This window comes from Zosterops lateralis (genome assembly GCF_965231275.1).
Source record: "Zosterops lateralis genome assembly, chromosome: 2".
Classification (NCBI taxonomy): domain Eukaryota; kingdom Metazoa; phylum Chordata; class Aves; order Passeriformes; family Zosteropidae; genus Zosterops; species Zosterops lateralis.
The window spans coordinates 42623079-42641184 of NC_139763.1; the positions used below are offsets into that span (position 1 = coordinate 42623079).

At 37.0% G+C, this 18106-nt stretch overlaps 1 protein-coding gene across 1 annotated transcript in view; it reads right to left on the reverse strand.

The window, feature by feature from the left end:
- Positions 1 to 18106, reverse strand: part of GPC6 (glypican 6) — a 728411-nt gene that overhangs the window by 310730 nt on the left and 399575 nt on the right. The window contains exon 3 of the mRNA XM_083855634.1: positions 13392 to 13783. Within this exon, the coding sequence (XP_083711760.1) occupies positions 13392 to 13783 (392 nt within the window). The remainder of the gene's footprint in view (positions 1 to 13391; positions 13784 to 18106) is intronic.

Below are 18106 nucleotides of genomic sequence, written 5' to 3' on the forward strand. Positions count from 1 at the left end.
TGCATAGCAGCTGAACTCTATAAACCATACACTTCCTCTCCTCTTTTGTCATGCCACCTATATTTTAAGTTACAAAGTCTCCTTATTCCAGTAATGAATAATCTACATACACCTGGAGCAACAGATTAAAGAGGACATTTTCCATTTCATTTCAACAGCAGTCCCACTTTCTAAGTTAATTATGAAGCACAATATTTTACATATAAAAAAATTAAGTTCGATTCTGCCTTATTTAATCTCTATCCATCATCTGCAAAGTTAACTTCTGATCACTGAGATATTGAATACTTGGATGAATAGGGTTTATAAAAAAAGAAATTATAATTTTGTTTTGAATCATATATTTTTTTGTTAAGAATAACTTCTATATGTCAGGCAGAAACTAACCATCTGAGGCTTTTAAGAAGTGTGTGAAGACTATTCTTGACACCTCTAATGAAATCCTAAGCATAACAAATAAATATCAACTTACAGAGTAATTTAAAAACATGAACTAGAAGTCCATTAAAAAAAATCACAAGTAAAGTGCACAGGTGTGTTTTCTACAGTTGTGCAAAACGAAAGGAAAGAATTTAGGACTTCTGTCCTAAATGGAAAACACCTTAGGCAATTCTCATCTTTGCATTTAGAGGAAGTTTTGTTAAGTTCACGGGGTGTCCACATCACTGGGCAGCTTCACCTTGGACTAGTTAAAGGCCAGTCCAGCATTAAATAGCCCCTAGAGGCTCTCTGTTCCCTCTCCTTTACTGCTGAGAGAATGTCCACTCTAGAACATGATTGAGCATGCACAAGATGTGATTTTCTCCTGGAGATGCCTAATTTTCTGCAGTGATCATAGAAACAGTATTGCATCACTCTATTTTTAACTTAGTTGCTCAGATAAGTGCCAACTCTAGGTGATATGAATTTCTGGCTATTAAATATTGTGCTTGATCTTAGCTTCCAAGAACATCTTTTCTCTACTTTTCCCCCATCAAGCTTTATGCTTCTTAGCAACTTCTTGACTCATATAATACTCTCTGAATTAAAAGCCTTTAACTTTTCTTGCTAATAAACATATTTATAAGCCTTTTCATCTGCCAAAACTTCCATTCTTCTCAACCTCTGTCCATTTCCCACTTTCATATTAAACATAGCATTATATTTGAGTATGTTAGAACATTTATGAAACATTTTACTTCTGAGGCTTTTTGGATCATGCTGCAGATATATTTAGGTGAAAAGATAATACTGAAAAATGGTTCCATTAGAATACATTTGTTTATTCACACTGTTTTTATAGGATGTCATCTTGACAGCAAAGTAGAATTGAGTCACTGATAAAAATGAGCAAGAAAATGTGACTGAACAATGCTTCAGCTTTGACCCAAAAAGGCAAAAAATAAAGCTACAAAACCCAAAATCTACATAGTACAGAAAATCTAAAGTAATTTTCTGTACTTATTGACTGTATTTTTTTCCTCCGTATTAAGACTGCCTTCAAAAATACTGGACCGAGTAGTGCTTTCTGTGATCTATGTATAAATATATCAACATTTCATGATATATACATAAATACCTGTTAGGTGATAATAACACAGCCATTACAAGCTCAAATAGCAACATTTGTATACCATTACCTGCAGTTAATTTGGGTGCTCATAGGCTTATATACACTTTGTCCCCTCTTTCTATTAGTGTTTTGAAATACATTGGATCATAAGCACAGGTGAGTGAACCTCAACAGCTATGAGTTTGTGCAAAGGAAGATCGTCCAGTTCACCTCTCCTACAACACAGCAAGTTTTCCCACTGCTTTAGCTGCCAACATGTAACCTGGGAATTTGTATGTATGTGTATGTGAGTGTGTGTGTGTGCATGCAGGAATGTGAAGATGACAAGAGAAAGAAGTGTTGAAATGGATTATCACTTGATTAAGCAGTAAGCTCAACTACTCCATAAAAATCTAATCATTCCTTGATAGGTACTTACTCCTTCGACTAAGGACCAATACACAGCCACAAGGAAAATAATTTTGGTAGTAAAAAAAGAAAATAATCAATATATTTAGCTAACATGTTTCTTTCTCCCACTAGGTAACAAGCTCTTCCATGTCATATCTTAGCAGCAAGGATAACTTAGTGCTTTACATACTTTACTGCATAAGTTCTACCTCAAACATCAGCACTAGTAATACAATCTATCTGTCAAGGCTAAATATTTTTTTGTGTGTGTATGTGTATAGAATGATAGAATCATAGAATTGTTTAGCTTGGAAAAGATCTTTAACATCATTGACTCCAACTATTAAATTAACTCTGCCAAATCTACCAGTAAACCATGTACCTGAATGCCACACCTACCCATGGTGACTGAACCACTTCCCTAGGCAGCCTGTCTCAATGCTTGACAACCCTCTCCACTAAGAAGTGTTCCCTAATATCCAACCTAAACTTTCCCTTGTGCAAGTTGAGGACACTTCCTCTCATCCCATTGCTTCTTACTTGGAAAGAAGCACCTTCACCTGGCTACACCCTCCTCACACTGAATCCTAAATAGAGAATAGGCTTTTACATACAAAAATATGCATCGTAGGAATATATGTAAATTCACTGTTCTTCAGTAGTAGTCTAGGTGTAGAAGACATTTCTCTCAAAAGCAGTTTTAGGGAATCAGACTGAAAATATTGCATGGCCATAGGATGCTTTCTTTGGGGTCAAGATAACAGTAAGACTGTTGAACCATTTTGGTATTAACATTTCACTGTCTGGGTCCCTACTCCTCTTCCTCTTTTCTTATTTTGAAAAAAAAAAACTTATTGTAAAAATTATTATTTCATACTCCTAACATTTGTTAATATATTTCTGTAACTATATGAAAGAAAAGGTATTTGCATAGTGGTAGATTAACTCTCATTTAAGTAAAAAATGGAATTGTATTAATTTCCATTTGGCATATTTTATCATAGTTTTAAATGTTGATGATATATAAAAAACTATGTAACAATAAAAATGTTGCATTAAGAGATTTCTTTAACCTTGCACTTATGGCCAGGAAACATTCAGAGGGCTCACAAAAGAATTTCAGTTTTGAGGACCATTGTGAAAGTTTCTGACAGCAGTTTGTCTTGTGTTCTGTTTTCTGTACAATGTCCTTGAAAAGCAGATGTGCATTGTTACTTACAAACAGATGCGTGATGACGAAAGATACACAGTGGCTTATTTTTGCCTATAAAACTACACCTTACTCATGACAGGTAAGTTTCCAGGTTCTTTCTGAACATGTTTTGCTTCTGTCTTCCTATACTCTATGTGGTACCAGTTTACCTTGAAGTTTACCTTAAGATCTCGAGGACCAAAGGCAGCAATGTGCCGTGAGCAGTCTCTCTGCTGGATTTCAAGCTTAGTGTTAAAATAGCCACCACTAAGTCAAAGAAAATGTCAGTGTAAATTCAAAACTAACACTCAGTTTGGAGGAAAACTTATTTTTTTCCCCATTCATGCTATCCTTTGCACAGTAGCATACAAAATTAAATAGTTGTCTCAAATAAACAATGGATTGAATGGTACTCTAATATTAATATAATCAGGTAAAGCCAGCAACAACAAAATATAGATTTAGCCTGAAGAAATCAGACAAAGAAATACCTCTAATAATTCTTTCATTGACTATGAAATAGACTGGTTTAAGGCATTGTGGCCAGATCCAACCTAATTCCCATAGAAGACCTTAGACCTGAAAGAAGATGGCTGTTGAGCTGAGCAGCTTTTCCATATAAGTTTCCATGGCTCCTAGGCTTGAACTGGTGTGAGTTAATGCAGCTTGGATCCCACAGACCAAAGTGGGTCAATTACTGCATTCCCCAGACAGAGATGACCGAGCATTTAGATCCATATGCATTCACTTGTTTTGGGACATGTCTGAAAAACAGGATTCATAACAGCTCACTTGGTGTCTCATAACATCTATAGAGAGTGGTGATACTCCTGAATCAGCAAATTGCTGGAGGGAAGAAGAACACAGTTTGTCATTTCTCGCTTTCTGGTACTTAAACACTTCAGGCTACTTTTGTGAAATTCAGATAATATCTTTGGCTGCTCAGGCTTTTCTCTACCAATTAGATACATAAAACCGTAAAACCTCCATTTGAAAAAGGACAATTGGATAGGTGTCTTCTCTGTGGAGAGAGCTGCTGATGGCTCTGTGTAGCAACTCAGTGTGCAGAGAGCACACTGAGGAAACACGAGTTAGAGTGCACTAGCCCTGCTCAGCTTTGTCAGCTTGCCAGAGATTGCCTAATACACACTTGCTTCTGGATCCACAGATAATGCCAACACATCAACATGAAAGAAAGAACTGCAGGATGAAGAACACAACAGGCAAGTGTAGATGCAACTCTGTTGCTTGATGATACTGAAGATCACATTAGTGGGGGTTAAGTGGAGAGTCTATATGTGCTTCCTGAAGAAATCCAGCAATTTCTTCACTGGTGTATTCATATAAAATTGCTAAACCTTCTAAAAGCAAAGACCAGAAGTCAGACTTGCATAGTATTGGAACAGTCCAGAATATCAAAACATCTCTGGCAGTTTTAAAAGAAAAACCATTTCCAAGAATGGAGAAGATGTTTGCAGGCAAAAACTGCACTGAGGTGTTGGATGACTGCGAAGTCTTTTATGACAGTGGCCAATGGATGCCAAAGCATTATGAAGGACAAGCAGGCATGTCTTGCATTAAAATCCTCACTCTATATTCTTAATTTCTGCTCTTGGCCACTTAAAGGTGAAGATATTCATCTGAGGTCAGCTAAATCCTCCTATCTTACTCATAGCTCTTTTTTTTCCCCAGTTTGGTCTGTTGCATTTAATTTTTACTTAAGAACTCAATTCTGCATAAAGAGTTAAAAATAAAACAAAAGGAGAGGGAGGAAAAGAGAAGAAGAAGCAAGAGCAATGACATTCTTAAACATGTGGACTGAATGAAAGTGACATTTTTTCTTTTCCAGAAAAGATTATGGAAAAAACTGAGCAAGCTTGCATCATAAAATCACCCATAAGAAGCAGACACTGGAGTATGTGGATAAGTTTAAAATTTCACAGATGACCAGAATTATTTTCCTGACAATTAAGTTCTTCATTTTGTATTCCTACATTCACACCTTCTTTTTTTTTTTTTTTTTTTTCTGAGATATATTTTGAGATGCAAGACTTAAGCAGACAATGAAGCCAATTGTAAATGACTCCTGAATAACTGGGAATTGAACTTAGATCCACATTGTTGATTTCAGACTTAATTATCTGAAAGTCTCAAAGAAATTTGACTCATTCACTATTTTGCTGATGACTTTGTTGACTACAACACTTAAGCAGATACGAATTTAAATTCCAGTTAGTATTCCTCATGCATTTTAGGTAAATCAGATAGTTTCTTGGCTATTGTTTTTGATAGAAAGCTGAAGGCCAAATAACCTATTAGGATTTTTTTCTGCTTCTGGCTCACATGAGAAATAAAATTAATTGCTTTTCTCAAATCATGATTGAAAAACATTGCTTCCATAAGCTGTCTTCAAAACAGAATTAAGGCAATCTGTAAAAAGAGTAACTCTAAAAAGTCAGCAAGTTGTAAGAGGGTCTAGATCTTGCATTGCTTAACCTTCGGACTTTTTAATCTCCTTCTTATTTCCATTTGATTCCTCTGAATTTTCTTTCACTCTCCTATGCTAAAAGAGCAAAACTGTAAAATCTGCTGTAAGATTAATTACACAATATCTAAATATAGTGAGGTCACCAAGCTCCTAGACGAGCTTTGTTTCTTCACCTTTATTTTTATCATGACTTGACCATGTATCATGATATGCATTAGGATACATCCTTTTTTTCTAGGAATGCCTCTGAAAAAGTTCAAAATTTTTTCTTAATATATTTTATTCAGGTGCCATATCAGCATTTTTTGTAGGTGATATATACATCTGATGTGAGAATTTTGGATTGTGTGTAAAATGTGCATTTCAGCAATCCTGCACAAAACCTTGATTAAAATAATTTATTTTCTAATGAGTCATGACAGTGTTTAATAATGTTGTTAAACTAAAATAATCTCATTACAATTCTTAATTTATAGTTAGAATTTTGATGCAAAGCTGAACTAAAGGGTATTTGCTATGCAGTAGGCATTGAGCAAAACCCAAAACACAAACTGAGCGAAAGATCTCTGTTTGTGAATGATACAAAAAAATCCAAAAAGACAGGACTGCTTTGGATTCTGAGATGTGATGTGGCACACAGTAGGAATAAACCCAAACAGCAGACCTACCTAGAGGGATACTCAGCAAGACTGACTGTCTTCTAAGCAACGTGACTCGGTTAAACTTGGGTTATTAAGTTCAATACCAAGGTAGCTGAATGATATTTAAAGACCTGTGAAATGGAGAGGCCAGGCTGGATTATATTTGGCAATTCTCATAGGTAGGACAGAGAACACAGCTTTTGTAGACCTCCTACTGTCTTCTTCCTTTTGTTGAAGCTGCTGTTTCATTTTAGGCCTTTTCTCTTGAACTGCTCTTCTGGAACATCTGATGTTTCCAGTGCACACAAAGTGGAAAATAGATCAGTGCACCTGCAGTATGTCTGGGATGTCTGGAAGGCATCTGTTTTATTTCTCCATGAAACATGTGCAATTAACTAGATCAGTTTATGTGCCTTTTCTTTCCAAAAAAGAAGGAAAGACATTCAGCACAGCTGAAGAACCTCAATTCAAAGGATACTTCCCAGAAAGAACTCAAGTGTGGATACAATTCACTCCTGTTTTTGTGCCACAGACACATTAGAGCTCTGAAACTCCTCTGGCTGGATAATCCTTTGACTCCCCACCAGAGGATCACCAAGGGAGAGGAAGAGGAAACAAGGATGTGGCCTCATTCATGTCACAGTGTGGTCCAACTCTTGTAAATATATGTTAACTCAACGAAAACTCACAGAATTAATGACCCAAAAACCCTTAAAACAACAGGCAGAGACACAATCATAAAAGCTATGCTTGCTCAGCTGGGCTGTTCCTAAAGCAACAGTTTGAACTGAGGATTAAAGTTTGCTAGAAACCATAGTCCTTTTAGATCTCCTTTTCCTCTGTGGCTTTAACAAGCCAAATCTCTTCAGCCAATGAAGTTAAAATATACAGGACACATAGTTCTTTATCTGTCACACCCTGCAAATCACATTTTCCAGGCTTAAAGTACAATTTGTTTTGGCTTTTAATTACCTGACTTATCACCATGTCATATTCCCTCCCCCCTGCCATAATTACATTCTGAATCACTGTGTCATTCAATATTGGCCTTTATTTATGCCTCTCACAAAATCTTGAATGTTTATTTATAAACCATGAAAAGCACAGTTTGTAAGAATATTGATTCAGCATATTAGAAAAGCAGTGGTCTGGCATTCTGCAAGTAGAAGTAATCACAGGCAATTACTAGAGACTGCTTTTCACTACTAATCTTGGGTTTAACCTTATAATTGTATTACTGTATTTATTTCACTTTGCTCATATATCACCAGGTTCCTAATAAGAAGTCTGATATTAACATAATTTAATAATATTCAGGGGATGAATGGCTTTAATTGGTTTAAAAAGAAGGAGATATATAGCCTATGCCATACAATGAGAAAAGAATTGTAACAGCCTCTTTTTATTTTGTAATAAATGATAATTAATATTTAAATGCATTAATGAAATAAGTTCTTAGTGGCTGGGTCACAAATCTTTGATGTTTATGCCACTAACAAAATCACTAACTGCTCTTAATGATGCCCCTGAGCTAAGCTCCACTTTACTCCTGGTATAAAAACTACTTTGGTTGCTGGTAGCATGAATTTTCAAGTGTGAAAGTCAAAGCCAAACTCAGAACAATTCTTCTTGTCCTTATCCCAGTAGACAATAGGAAGAAAGTGTTTAAATTCAGACAAAAAACCCCAAAGAATGGCCAAACATGGAGAAAAGCAAAACTAGCAAACAATAACTAAACCCCTCGATCTCTGTAAATAAAAGTATTCTCCACTCACTTGCTGTTCTTAGTGAGACAGCTTTAGTGCAAAAGCCAATGGAGATGTAACCTGCCTGGGATGGAGCCAGAGCTCTGGGCAGCAGTGGGGTAATGGCTGTACTTTTGGACAGGACCAACCTCTTGTACTCCACCACTCATGTTTTCCTACCAAGCTCACATATTCTCAATGTGAATTCACCCAGTTTAACACATGAAATCAGCACAAGTCAGAACTCAGACATTAGGCTCATGAAACACGAAAAAATTGTTGTAATTCAGCTTTTAATATATCTGGGAAAAGTATTTCAGGAATAACATGCTTCTGGAAATCCTAGATCCTCCTGTTCAAAAATTTAATTTTAATTCCCCATGTGTTTTTCTGCTTACACTTCCCTGTCACTCAGTGACAGTTCAAAGAGCTAATTACAATAACTGAGAATGCTTTGTTTAGAGTCAGAGATAATAACTTAGCATTATTTTCTCACAAAGTGTCCAGAGCTCAGACACAGTAAAACATGAACATGAAAACTATGCATATGTCTTTTCTATCACATTATTGGTAACCACAGCTAAGAGCAACTTCAGAAATATTTTTAACAGCTTCTCCAGTTTAACATTAGATACTAAATCACAGTTGTCAGGAAGGCTTGGTATTTTGGTTTTTGGTTTTGTTTATTTTATTTATCTTATCTAGGAAAAAAGTCATCTAGGATAACAAATAAATTTAATAACAGTAACATGTTAATATGCTGTATTTTTACAGAAGAATAGGGAAGGCCAGAACTAATTTTTTTTACCAAACAATATCAAAACAGAAAAGCCAGGTTTTTAGAATCTAAAAAAGTACTGCAAAAACAGAAAGTAGAAAAATCAACTAATTATTTCTGAAATTGTAGTTCAAAATGTCCATAAACATCTACTACCTACATCTTAAAAAAGTACACTAGTTGAGAAGCTCTGCTCTTATACTGACCTTTAAAGTACTGCCACCGAGGTAAAATCAACTGAACAGACCTTTGACATACCCAAAATGGCAGTTCTGATGTTGCATATTGAATATTATCTATTGAAGCTGCATCAGCGCAAGTTCGAATTGGGCAGTAGGAAAAGGTTCTTCACTGAGAGGGTGGCTGGTAACTGGAATAGTTTCCCCAGGAAAGATGTCATGGAACCAAGCCTGTCAGAGTTCAAGGAGCATTTAGATAAAGCTTTTAGTCATATGGTTTATTTTTAGTTAGGTCTGCAAGGAGCAGGGAGTTGGATTCAGCGATCTTTACAGGCCCCTTCCCACTTGAGATATTTTAGGAATTCTTCTATATTAATGAATAAATTGATTTAAATCAAGAATTAATTTTCTCACTTTAATAAATAATTAATTTTTTGCTCATATGCCTATACAACTTTCTAGAATATATATATAGAATTTAGCAAGCTGCTCCATTTGAGTCAGTGGAAATATACTGCACTGAGTGGAGATTTAAGCAGCATAGCAACATGGCACTGACAAATTTAATGCATTAGAATGAGAAATAAAAAGATTTAAAAATCTCTGAAGATTAAAAACTGTAATTAGACTTAGAGATCATGAAAATACTGTTCAACTAAAACAGCATAATAAAACTTCAGGCAAATGGAAGCAACTATGTCTGCTTGCAACTGAAATATAACATCACAAAAATTACAAAAATAAGATGTCCTAACCATCCTCCCTCACCATTTATCTAAGTGTGACTTACTGAATTATAATCTCACTGATAAACAAATTGCTAAACTGCAAAATCCTATTGTAAGAGGAAAATGTTTGCGATCCGTGTCGCCTACTTTGAGTGTGCTTGAGTGCACACTTCATCAAAAAAAAGGAAGTGTAGCTCCTTTGCAAGGAATACAAGGACTGCATTGTTTTCAGACATTACAACCTCTCTGAGGAAAAATCTTTAGAAAGGACAAATCCCTGACATTAGAGAGGGAACAAATCCTTCGTGTGTGACCCACCACCTCCTCTACAGAAACAGTCCGGAAGACGATGAGACAGCAAAGGCCCAAAGGAGAGGTTGTTACCAACTTTCTCATTAGTCACTCTCTTTCTCATGGTGTTTATGGTGTAGGCTCAACATTTTTTTATGTCAGTGAAATAATGGGTCCACAAATAGAAAGCAAAAAATCTTTTAAGCTTGTGATGTTGCAGGTAGAAGATCCCCCTCTGTTCCCAGCCAGCACAGAGAATGGACAAAGGCTTTTATAGAAGAACTGCAACAGTTCTTCCTTTCATTTTCTGTCTTTATTCATTTCTCTTGACTTACCCAGATGTGGCATCCTTATCAAAGAATCTCTCAATATTAGAGTACAATGAGAAAGAAATCTGTGCTGAATCTGGATGACTTTCAAAATAGCAAGAAAAGATGTTTACCTGCCTTACTTTTGGCTGCAGTTGTGTGCTAACTCTAAGAAATGGTTGTAGTCTTTTAAAATTATGTTTAAAAAAAGGGATTTGTCATTTTCTACAGTAGATAAACCAGCATAAAAGTCCACAGTTATGATATGACAATGAAATATTCACTCTCAGAGTAATCACAGCCTTTCCACAGGACAATTATTAATCTTGAATATTTGGTGCCACTTGAGGTTCTTCATATCTGCCTGACCAGGTTGCATGTAATACAAGGTCCCTAAGGTTAGCAATTGTTTTGCATATGCTGTGGGTATGAATACAGCCACCAAGATTTTAATACCAAAGATAATCATGCAATCAAAGCATATTCTACATTTAAGAAAAAATGTAGATTTTACAATTTTTTAACAGGATCTTAGGATAGTGATCTTGAAGAAATGTGACCAGCAGGTCACCTGTACTCTGCTGTCAGAAGACACCACCTGGATTAATAAATCCAGCTCTGGAATTCTCAGCATCACAGGAAAGACATGGACCAGAGTCCAGAGGAGGGCCACAAAAATGGCCAGAGGGCTGGAGCACCTCTCCTATGAAGATATGAGGGATTTGGGGTTGTTCAGCTTGAAGAAGAGAAGTTCCAAGCAGATCTTATTAGAAACCTTCTAGTACTTAGATGGTATTTATAAGAAAGGTGGGGATGGGATTTTTAGGGCCTGCTATGATAGGACAAGAGGAAGTGCTTCAAGTCATGCCTATCACATCACACCACACCTCGCTGTGAAGAGCTTGGCTGCATTTCTTTAATGACCTCCCTAGAGGCACCATGAGCAACTGCTAAGTGACCTTGAAGTAGCCTCTTCTCCAGAATGAAGAAGCCCCAGTCCCATGGGCTCTCCTCTCAGGACAAATAATCCAGTCCAGATCATGACGGTGGCCTCCGCTGAACTTGTTTCAATTTATCAATGTGGTTTTTGTATGGGAAGGGTCAAAAACTGAGCACAGTGTTCTAGATGTAGTCTAATGGAGTATCACTCTGTGTCTATAGAGCACACTATCTGTATTGTGTCTTGCACCATCCACCAAACCCTTTTAATGATGATTTCAAGTGTTTCTTTCATGTTAAAAGAAAAAAACAACCCACAACAGAAGCATTATTGAGCTACTGTTGCCATCTTCAAGTGACACTACGAAAAGACCCACTGTATGATTGCAGGGCTAGCAGTTCTCATTAGAGGATCACAGGATCATCTAGTCATCTTTTTATAAACCCTTTTCTTGAAAGAGTTCATGTACCTAAAGCCCAGAGGCTGAGAAGAAAACATTTCCTGGAATTGTGAGAGGAGACACCTGCACATTCTGTACAGTCATGTATAGACACAGGGAAAGTGACAGCAGACAATTCAGACCTTATTCTGTGAGGGATTCTCAAATTATGCATCTATTACATGAATTACATAGCTTACTCTCTACAGTCTGATCCAGTAAGATTTAATGCCTGCTGACAACAGTGACATCAGAGCTCTGTACTTTCACTTGAAACCTGACCCATGGGGACATCATTGCTCTTCAGAGGAAATCTGGGGATGCAGATACATGCATTCTGCACATTTGGAGCCTAAAAAGCTGCATCTGCCCCCAGCTAGACTAGGCAGCCTGGAGTTTCATGATGATACCCTACCACTATTCAGAAATAGTGCAAGAACTGACAGTGCCAGGAATCAAATAAAGGCAACCCTGAAGGTCAGGAAGGACTTTGGAGGAAGAGACTGCGGTTCTAGCTGACCAACAAGGATCACATATCTCATCCACTCGATTTTAAGTGCAAAATGACCTTTTTCTCCCATGCAGTCTCCTAGACATAAAATCAGACTCTCCCTTCCTGACTACATTTCTGGCTCCATGGCTTCTCAACTTGTATTTGCAAAATGTCACATAATACAGATAAAGAAAAGTTTAAAAGCCCCATCTTGTTGAGTGCTTGAGTTGCAGTCTACTGAACAATGTATGGGCTCTACCCCATCTGACTGTGATTTAAATGAGACAGTCTTCTTGAGGCAGAGGAGTGACCTAGACTTGCAAATGTGGGAAAGTATTGGATGTGCCAACCATCCAAATCACTCACATACTTACTGTTCAGAAGTGAGTATTTGAGCATTTCACAGTGGATCTCATGAGAGTATTTCAGAATTCAAGGTCCAAACACACTACGAGGACTGTAAAAAAGTGACATCACAGAGCAGATACCTAGCTGGAACACCAATTCAGAAAAATATACCTGTTTTTGAAATACTGTATAAGAGAAAGCCATTTGGGCACATTTATGGTAACAACATGGGTTATTTTTGCCCATTTTTTTTCTTTAACTATGTGAAACCCTCAAGGATTATAATTGTCATTAATATTTGCATAGGTAAATAATTAAAATTAAAATAAATGTGAATCAAACCATCCTTTGGGAAAGCTCAAGCTCCAGAGGTGTCACTGTTTGTCTATTTTCTTATCAGAAACATGACTAGACGTTTCTAACAAAATCCATCACCCAGCTGCATGATGAATGAATGCTGTGAGGGCTGTACTTTCCTAATGAACAGCAGAATAAATGTGCTCAAAACATTTGAGTTCTGATCTAATCCCCATCTTTTACATATGTAGCCAGTTTTGAATTACAAGCGACAATCACTACCGCGTTATAACATTGACATATATTGGTATTTCACTGTGTCCTGAGCACAGAGAAATGCTTTCCAGTTAGTATTGCTTTAATATCCCCAGAAGGAACTGAAACTACTGTTGCCCTCATTTATGAGCTTAGGATGGCTATATTGGTAGGTATACCCACACACACACAACCAAACGTACCACACATAACCAAACACACTTCCTTATACTGAAAAAAAACCCAAAGCACACAGACAGATTTCAATTGTCTGGCAAGTTGAGAACAATGTCAAGCCAAAAAAGTCCCACCCTGTTTTTAGATTACCTTGGATACTCTGTTCGCAACCTCTCTGCCTACTGTCAGCCCCTGAACAAAGGTCCGTGCAGCAATGAAAGCTCTAGTGACTTGAACCTTCAGTTTCCTGGGAACATCTCCAAACGGCTTCAGCTGGTCTGTGTACTTGCTGACACACTCCAGGTAGTCCTCACTGAAATGGTACTGCGGGTTTATAAGCTGGAACATGCGCTCCAGCAGCCGAGCCCAGAAGTCGTTCAGCATTTCCTCCAAGTTCACATTGCCTCCTGTGTAATAACGTTTCAGCTCTGTGAAGAGGTCCTGGAACACCTCTGAGTTCTGCATGTACAGCATGCCATACGTCCGGACAAACATGTCGTTCAGGGATCGCTCCGCATTCTCCAGCAGTTCTCGGAAAAACTCTGCAGGGAAAACAAGCTGGGGTTAATGGCCATAATAGTAAGGTATGAAGGGTCTTCTTGTTGCCTTCCTAACTCATCATAATTTGTCTTAATAGGTTGTTACCACAGCACTTTACTAGTGTAATTCATCATTTGGAGAGCTTTATTTAGAAGTAAAGCAAAATACAGTATAAACTGAATTCCCTATCAAGGTTGAAAGATGTAGAACCTAAAACACTGAGGAGAAAAACCCATTTAAAAGAACTTCAGTGAGGATAGTTCCACTTCTTTATGTACTATCTGAACATCACAATCCCTGTCCCTCCACAGTCATTATACTAAATCTTCTAAGCTAAAAGTAAAGTCACTAATATGTTGATTTAACTGAAAATTAATGATTTCAGAATTCAGATTCCATTTTGATCAAGTCTTTACAATGAAGAACCAAACCATGGAAACAAATCTGAATACTTATTTGTGTGTATTCTTGAAGAGAACTTGAAAAAGACTTGAGTGGAAATGAGAATGCTTCTTAAAAGTGTCACATGTCTAGGTAATGGTAAAAAATATTGTAAAATGGTAAAAATATATTAAAATATTAGTATTTTCAATATTTTTTTACTCTACTAAAGGGCAGTGCTTGAACCCTCTACCAGTCATGCCGCAACCATCCTACTAATTCTGGTGTATGCTAGTTGTTTATTTTGGACATGCAGGCATTAAAGTTTTATTGAAAGGGCTTCAGACAGCTGCCTTTTATCTACTGAGGCCTAAACCATAAGCTATTTCTAAATTTTGGCTTGTGGAAATCATTCTTACTGGAAACTGAGTCTATGGGATAGAGTAGAAATATGTAATCATTTCTTCTGTTCAGATTTTTTAATTGTAGTATGGTACTTAGAATTTCCCAAAAAATTCACTGAGCATATACAACTATTCCCTAAACCCAGCTGACCAAAGCAGGCATATTATCTCCTGGCTTTCAGAAGATCCCATCTTTTTACAGGGCTTGCTGTCAACCTTCTTAAACCACCTTTGGAGAATTGTCCTGCAACTGTTGTGGCTTGTAAATGAGGCATTGCAGACAGCAAGGCAGAGATGGCAAAGCCTTTGGCAAAACTTGTATTGCTGCAATTAAATGATTTGCAGTGAAGCAGGATTCATCACACACCAAGTCTGGCTTACCAGATTCTTAATTTGTGGTCACTGCTATAAACATATCTGTGTGTGCTAAAGGATGTGCTGACTTTTCACACTCCTGGCTAATGCTAATGATGTGAATAGTGTTTTAACACAGGGCCCTGCTATGGGTATTGTGACTTATGAAAATGTAGAACCACTGCAACACTAAAGAAAGGGCAGAAGCTAAGACTAAGTAAGAAAAAAATCTACACTAAATTTGAGGGTTTGCAACTGTGATCAGATGAAAGCAGAATCCACCCAACACTCTGGGCCAGCCTACAACGACTCAGTAAGAAAAGAATCTCTTATTTTTGGTGGAAGTTGTGCAGAGCTGCAGCCTTTGATCTCCCTGATAACTGGAAAGGGGTTATTATGGAAACGTATACACAGAACACTGAGAACATACTTGCTACATCAAAGCATTTATTAAAGGGAAAATATAGTCTAATAATTATATCAATGTCTAAACTGTCATTAAAACTGCAGCTCTTCATAAGGAATAAATTACATTTGTAAAAGGATATGTTTTTGCCAAATAGTTTATGTAGAGAAAAGAAAAAAAAAAGGGGGGGGGAAGGAAAAAACCCACCCACAATAAAAATTTTGTTGTCAAATATAATAATTTGATGTCCACAACACATAGGCTTCTGTTTGAGAGAAAAGTGAAACAAAGCTGTTTTTCACTGCTAGCCCTGATCTAGTGGTGTCTTTGACATCTAAATCACCACGATTACTATTTTGTACTTTCAGCATTTCTTCTTCTAGAAATAATGTACACTGACTGCACTGCTGAATACTTCTAATTCTCTAGTTACACAATCCAGAAAGCAAAAACATGGCAGAGAACCTGGGGCTCAAATTAAAATTTGTTTTAAGGCTGGAGCCAGGCTTTCCCACCAGGGCAATCGAATGACAACAGGGAAAGACAGTCACAAACCAGCGAATCCAGGCCCCTCAAATTCTTCCCTATAAGCCTATATATGCTGGGAGGCTGCTATAAACAACTCACATGCTGGCTCCTCACAATCCATAGCTATACTGGGAGTCCCACTCTTTATCCTAAAGGATCATGCCACTGAATAAGTCAGTCACAGCAAAGCTTAACTGAGTTTGCTGACAGCTCCTCTTGTCTGAGATTATTAGCTTACTCTTTCTTTGTGTGGGTGCATTATTTAGAAGTCTCACAGTCAGTTTCTTGGAAGCCAACCAAACTTTTCAGGGAGGGGTAGATAGATATTTATTCTCTGCTTGTATAGCATCCAGCATGATGTGGTCTATGCTGGTCACAATGTTTATTTATACTGTGGTACAAACATTTCCAGTAACTCTACAAGCTTAAATTTCATGCTAGCCCCATATGTGATGCCATACATATTAGTTCTGTAAGAAAGCTAATGTCCTCTAAACAGCAGCATATTTATTTTATTTTTAGTCTTCTTACAGGTCTCTAGTCTTTGAGAGCTACTGCTAAAGGTAAATTATGCCATTAAAAAGTTGCAGCATTTGTCTTTTGTACACTTCGACACAAAAGACAGTTAGTTAAGAGAGCTATCTGCATCAGTAACCCCATACAGGATCAGAATAATAAATCAACAGCAACTACAAAATTGGGTACCTTTTTAGTTCCAGACAGAAAGAGATCTCCCATGTTGTGCTAATTTCTCAATCAACTCTCATCCAGCAAAATGAATGCTGCTGTGAAGGATTGTTTGCTGTTTTAGCCCGTAAATCTCTCATATATCAAGAAGGTAGTCTGCTTTGCAATGCTTATGTATAGAAACTGTGCCCTGGCATAAAAGAGCACTTGTTCACTTACATCAGTAGAAAATGTATGTGCCTCTGCAAAGTTTGAATTTTGCCATGGTCTTCACAGCTATATAAAAATTTTATGTTCATTGCAAAGATGATATTTCATCAACTTGCAGGTAGTTTTTGAAAAATAATGTAATTTTTCAGCTTCAAGTAAAAGAATGAAGATGAGACAGACATTAGTCATATTGCTTAATGTGCTTCTGGAAGGCACTCAAGTACTAGGGTGGGAGAAGAGAATCTATATCAGACAGAGCTGTGCAATGTTTTAAAATATATATCTTGTGATTTTTTTTTTTTTTCTGCCAAAATAGGTTATCATGACTAGTGTTAATGCTGGAAAAAAATTTTCCTAATTTAAAGTGATGATTCATTTATATGACAGTATATGTCCTGGGTATGTCTTTTGTTGCCAGCACATTTTTATACAGATTTCATTTATTAACCAGAGGGTCTCAGGAAGCCTGTTCACTTCTATGAGGTAGTTGAAAAGAATAAGGTCTAAGGCACACTGAGATACTGAAAAGATGGAGAGAAGATTGCTATTAAAAGCCATTACATGCTCTGTATAGGCTTAAATGGCGGGTTTCCAGTCCATGGATCACACTTCAGCTAGTTTTCATTTTCAAACATTATTTGTAACCTTAGGATGCAAGATAGATAGTAACAGTCTGCAGATGAAGTCAAAATAGTTTCAAAATATTTTGGCCATGATAAGACAACTCAGTCACAATGTGAAAGGGCAGAATTGCTAGAGTCCATTACTGAAAGGTAGGAGCAGCTTGTAGATTAAAAATAATGTCTTGTTAGCTCTCAAAGTTCTTTGCCTACTGCAGGTTGACATTCTCACTCTATTTTGATGTAGGTAAACTAGCGTCATAATGCAATTCAACACGGGAGCTGGTCTATTTCCAAAGTGATAACTAGTTGTCACCCTAAGTCAGTGGATCAAAATTAGGGATAATATTGCAGCATGGCCGATGTAATAATTGCTTATAACAAAATATTTGCACAAATACCTAGAGGCAATTTTTACAGACAGAGATTTGTATTACGTTGGAGTGAACATTCTATGATCATTCCCAGCGTGATAAGTTCCCCTGTTTTTTCTTTTCCTCTGTAATTTAAGCAAAAGGACTGTACTTTCCTAATGTCTGACTCTAGGAAAACATGCAAAGTTAGAAACAGTTTGTTTTCTAATTCCTAAAACCAAAAATATATTCATGACCTCTAAGACCAAAAAGACAAAAAAATAATTTCATTTAATTATCACATATTCTGCACAACTTTCCTTTTTAGCTGAACTTGAGACCTGAAGCCATACTATGGTGCACCTGATACACTGGTCAAGCT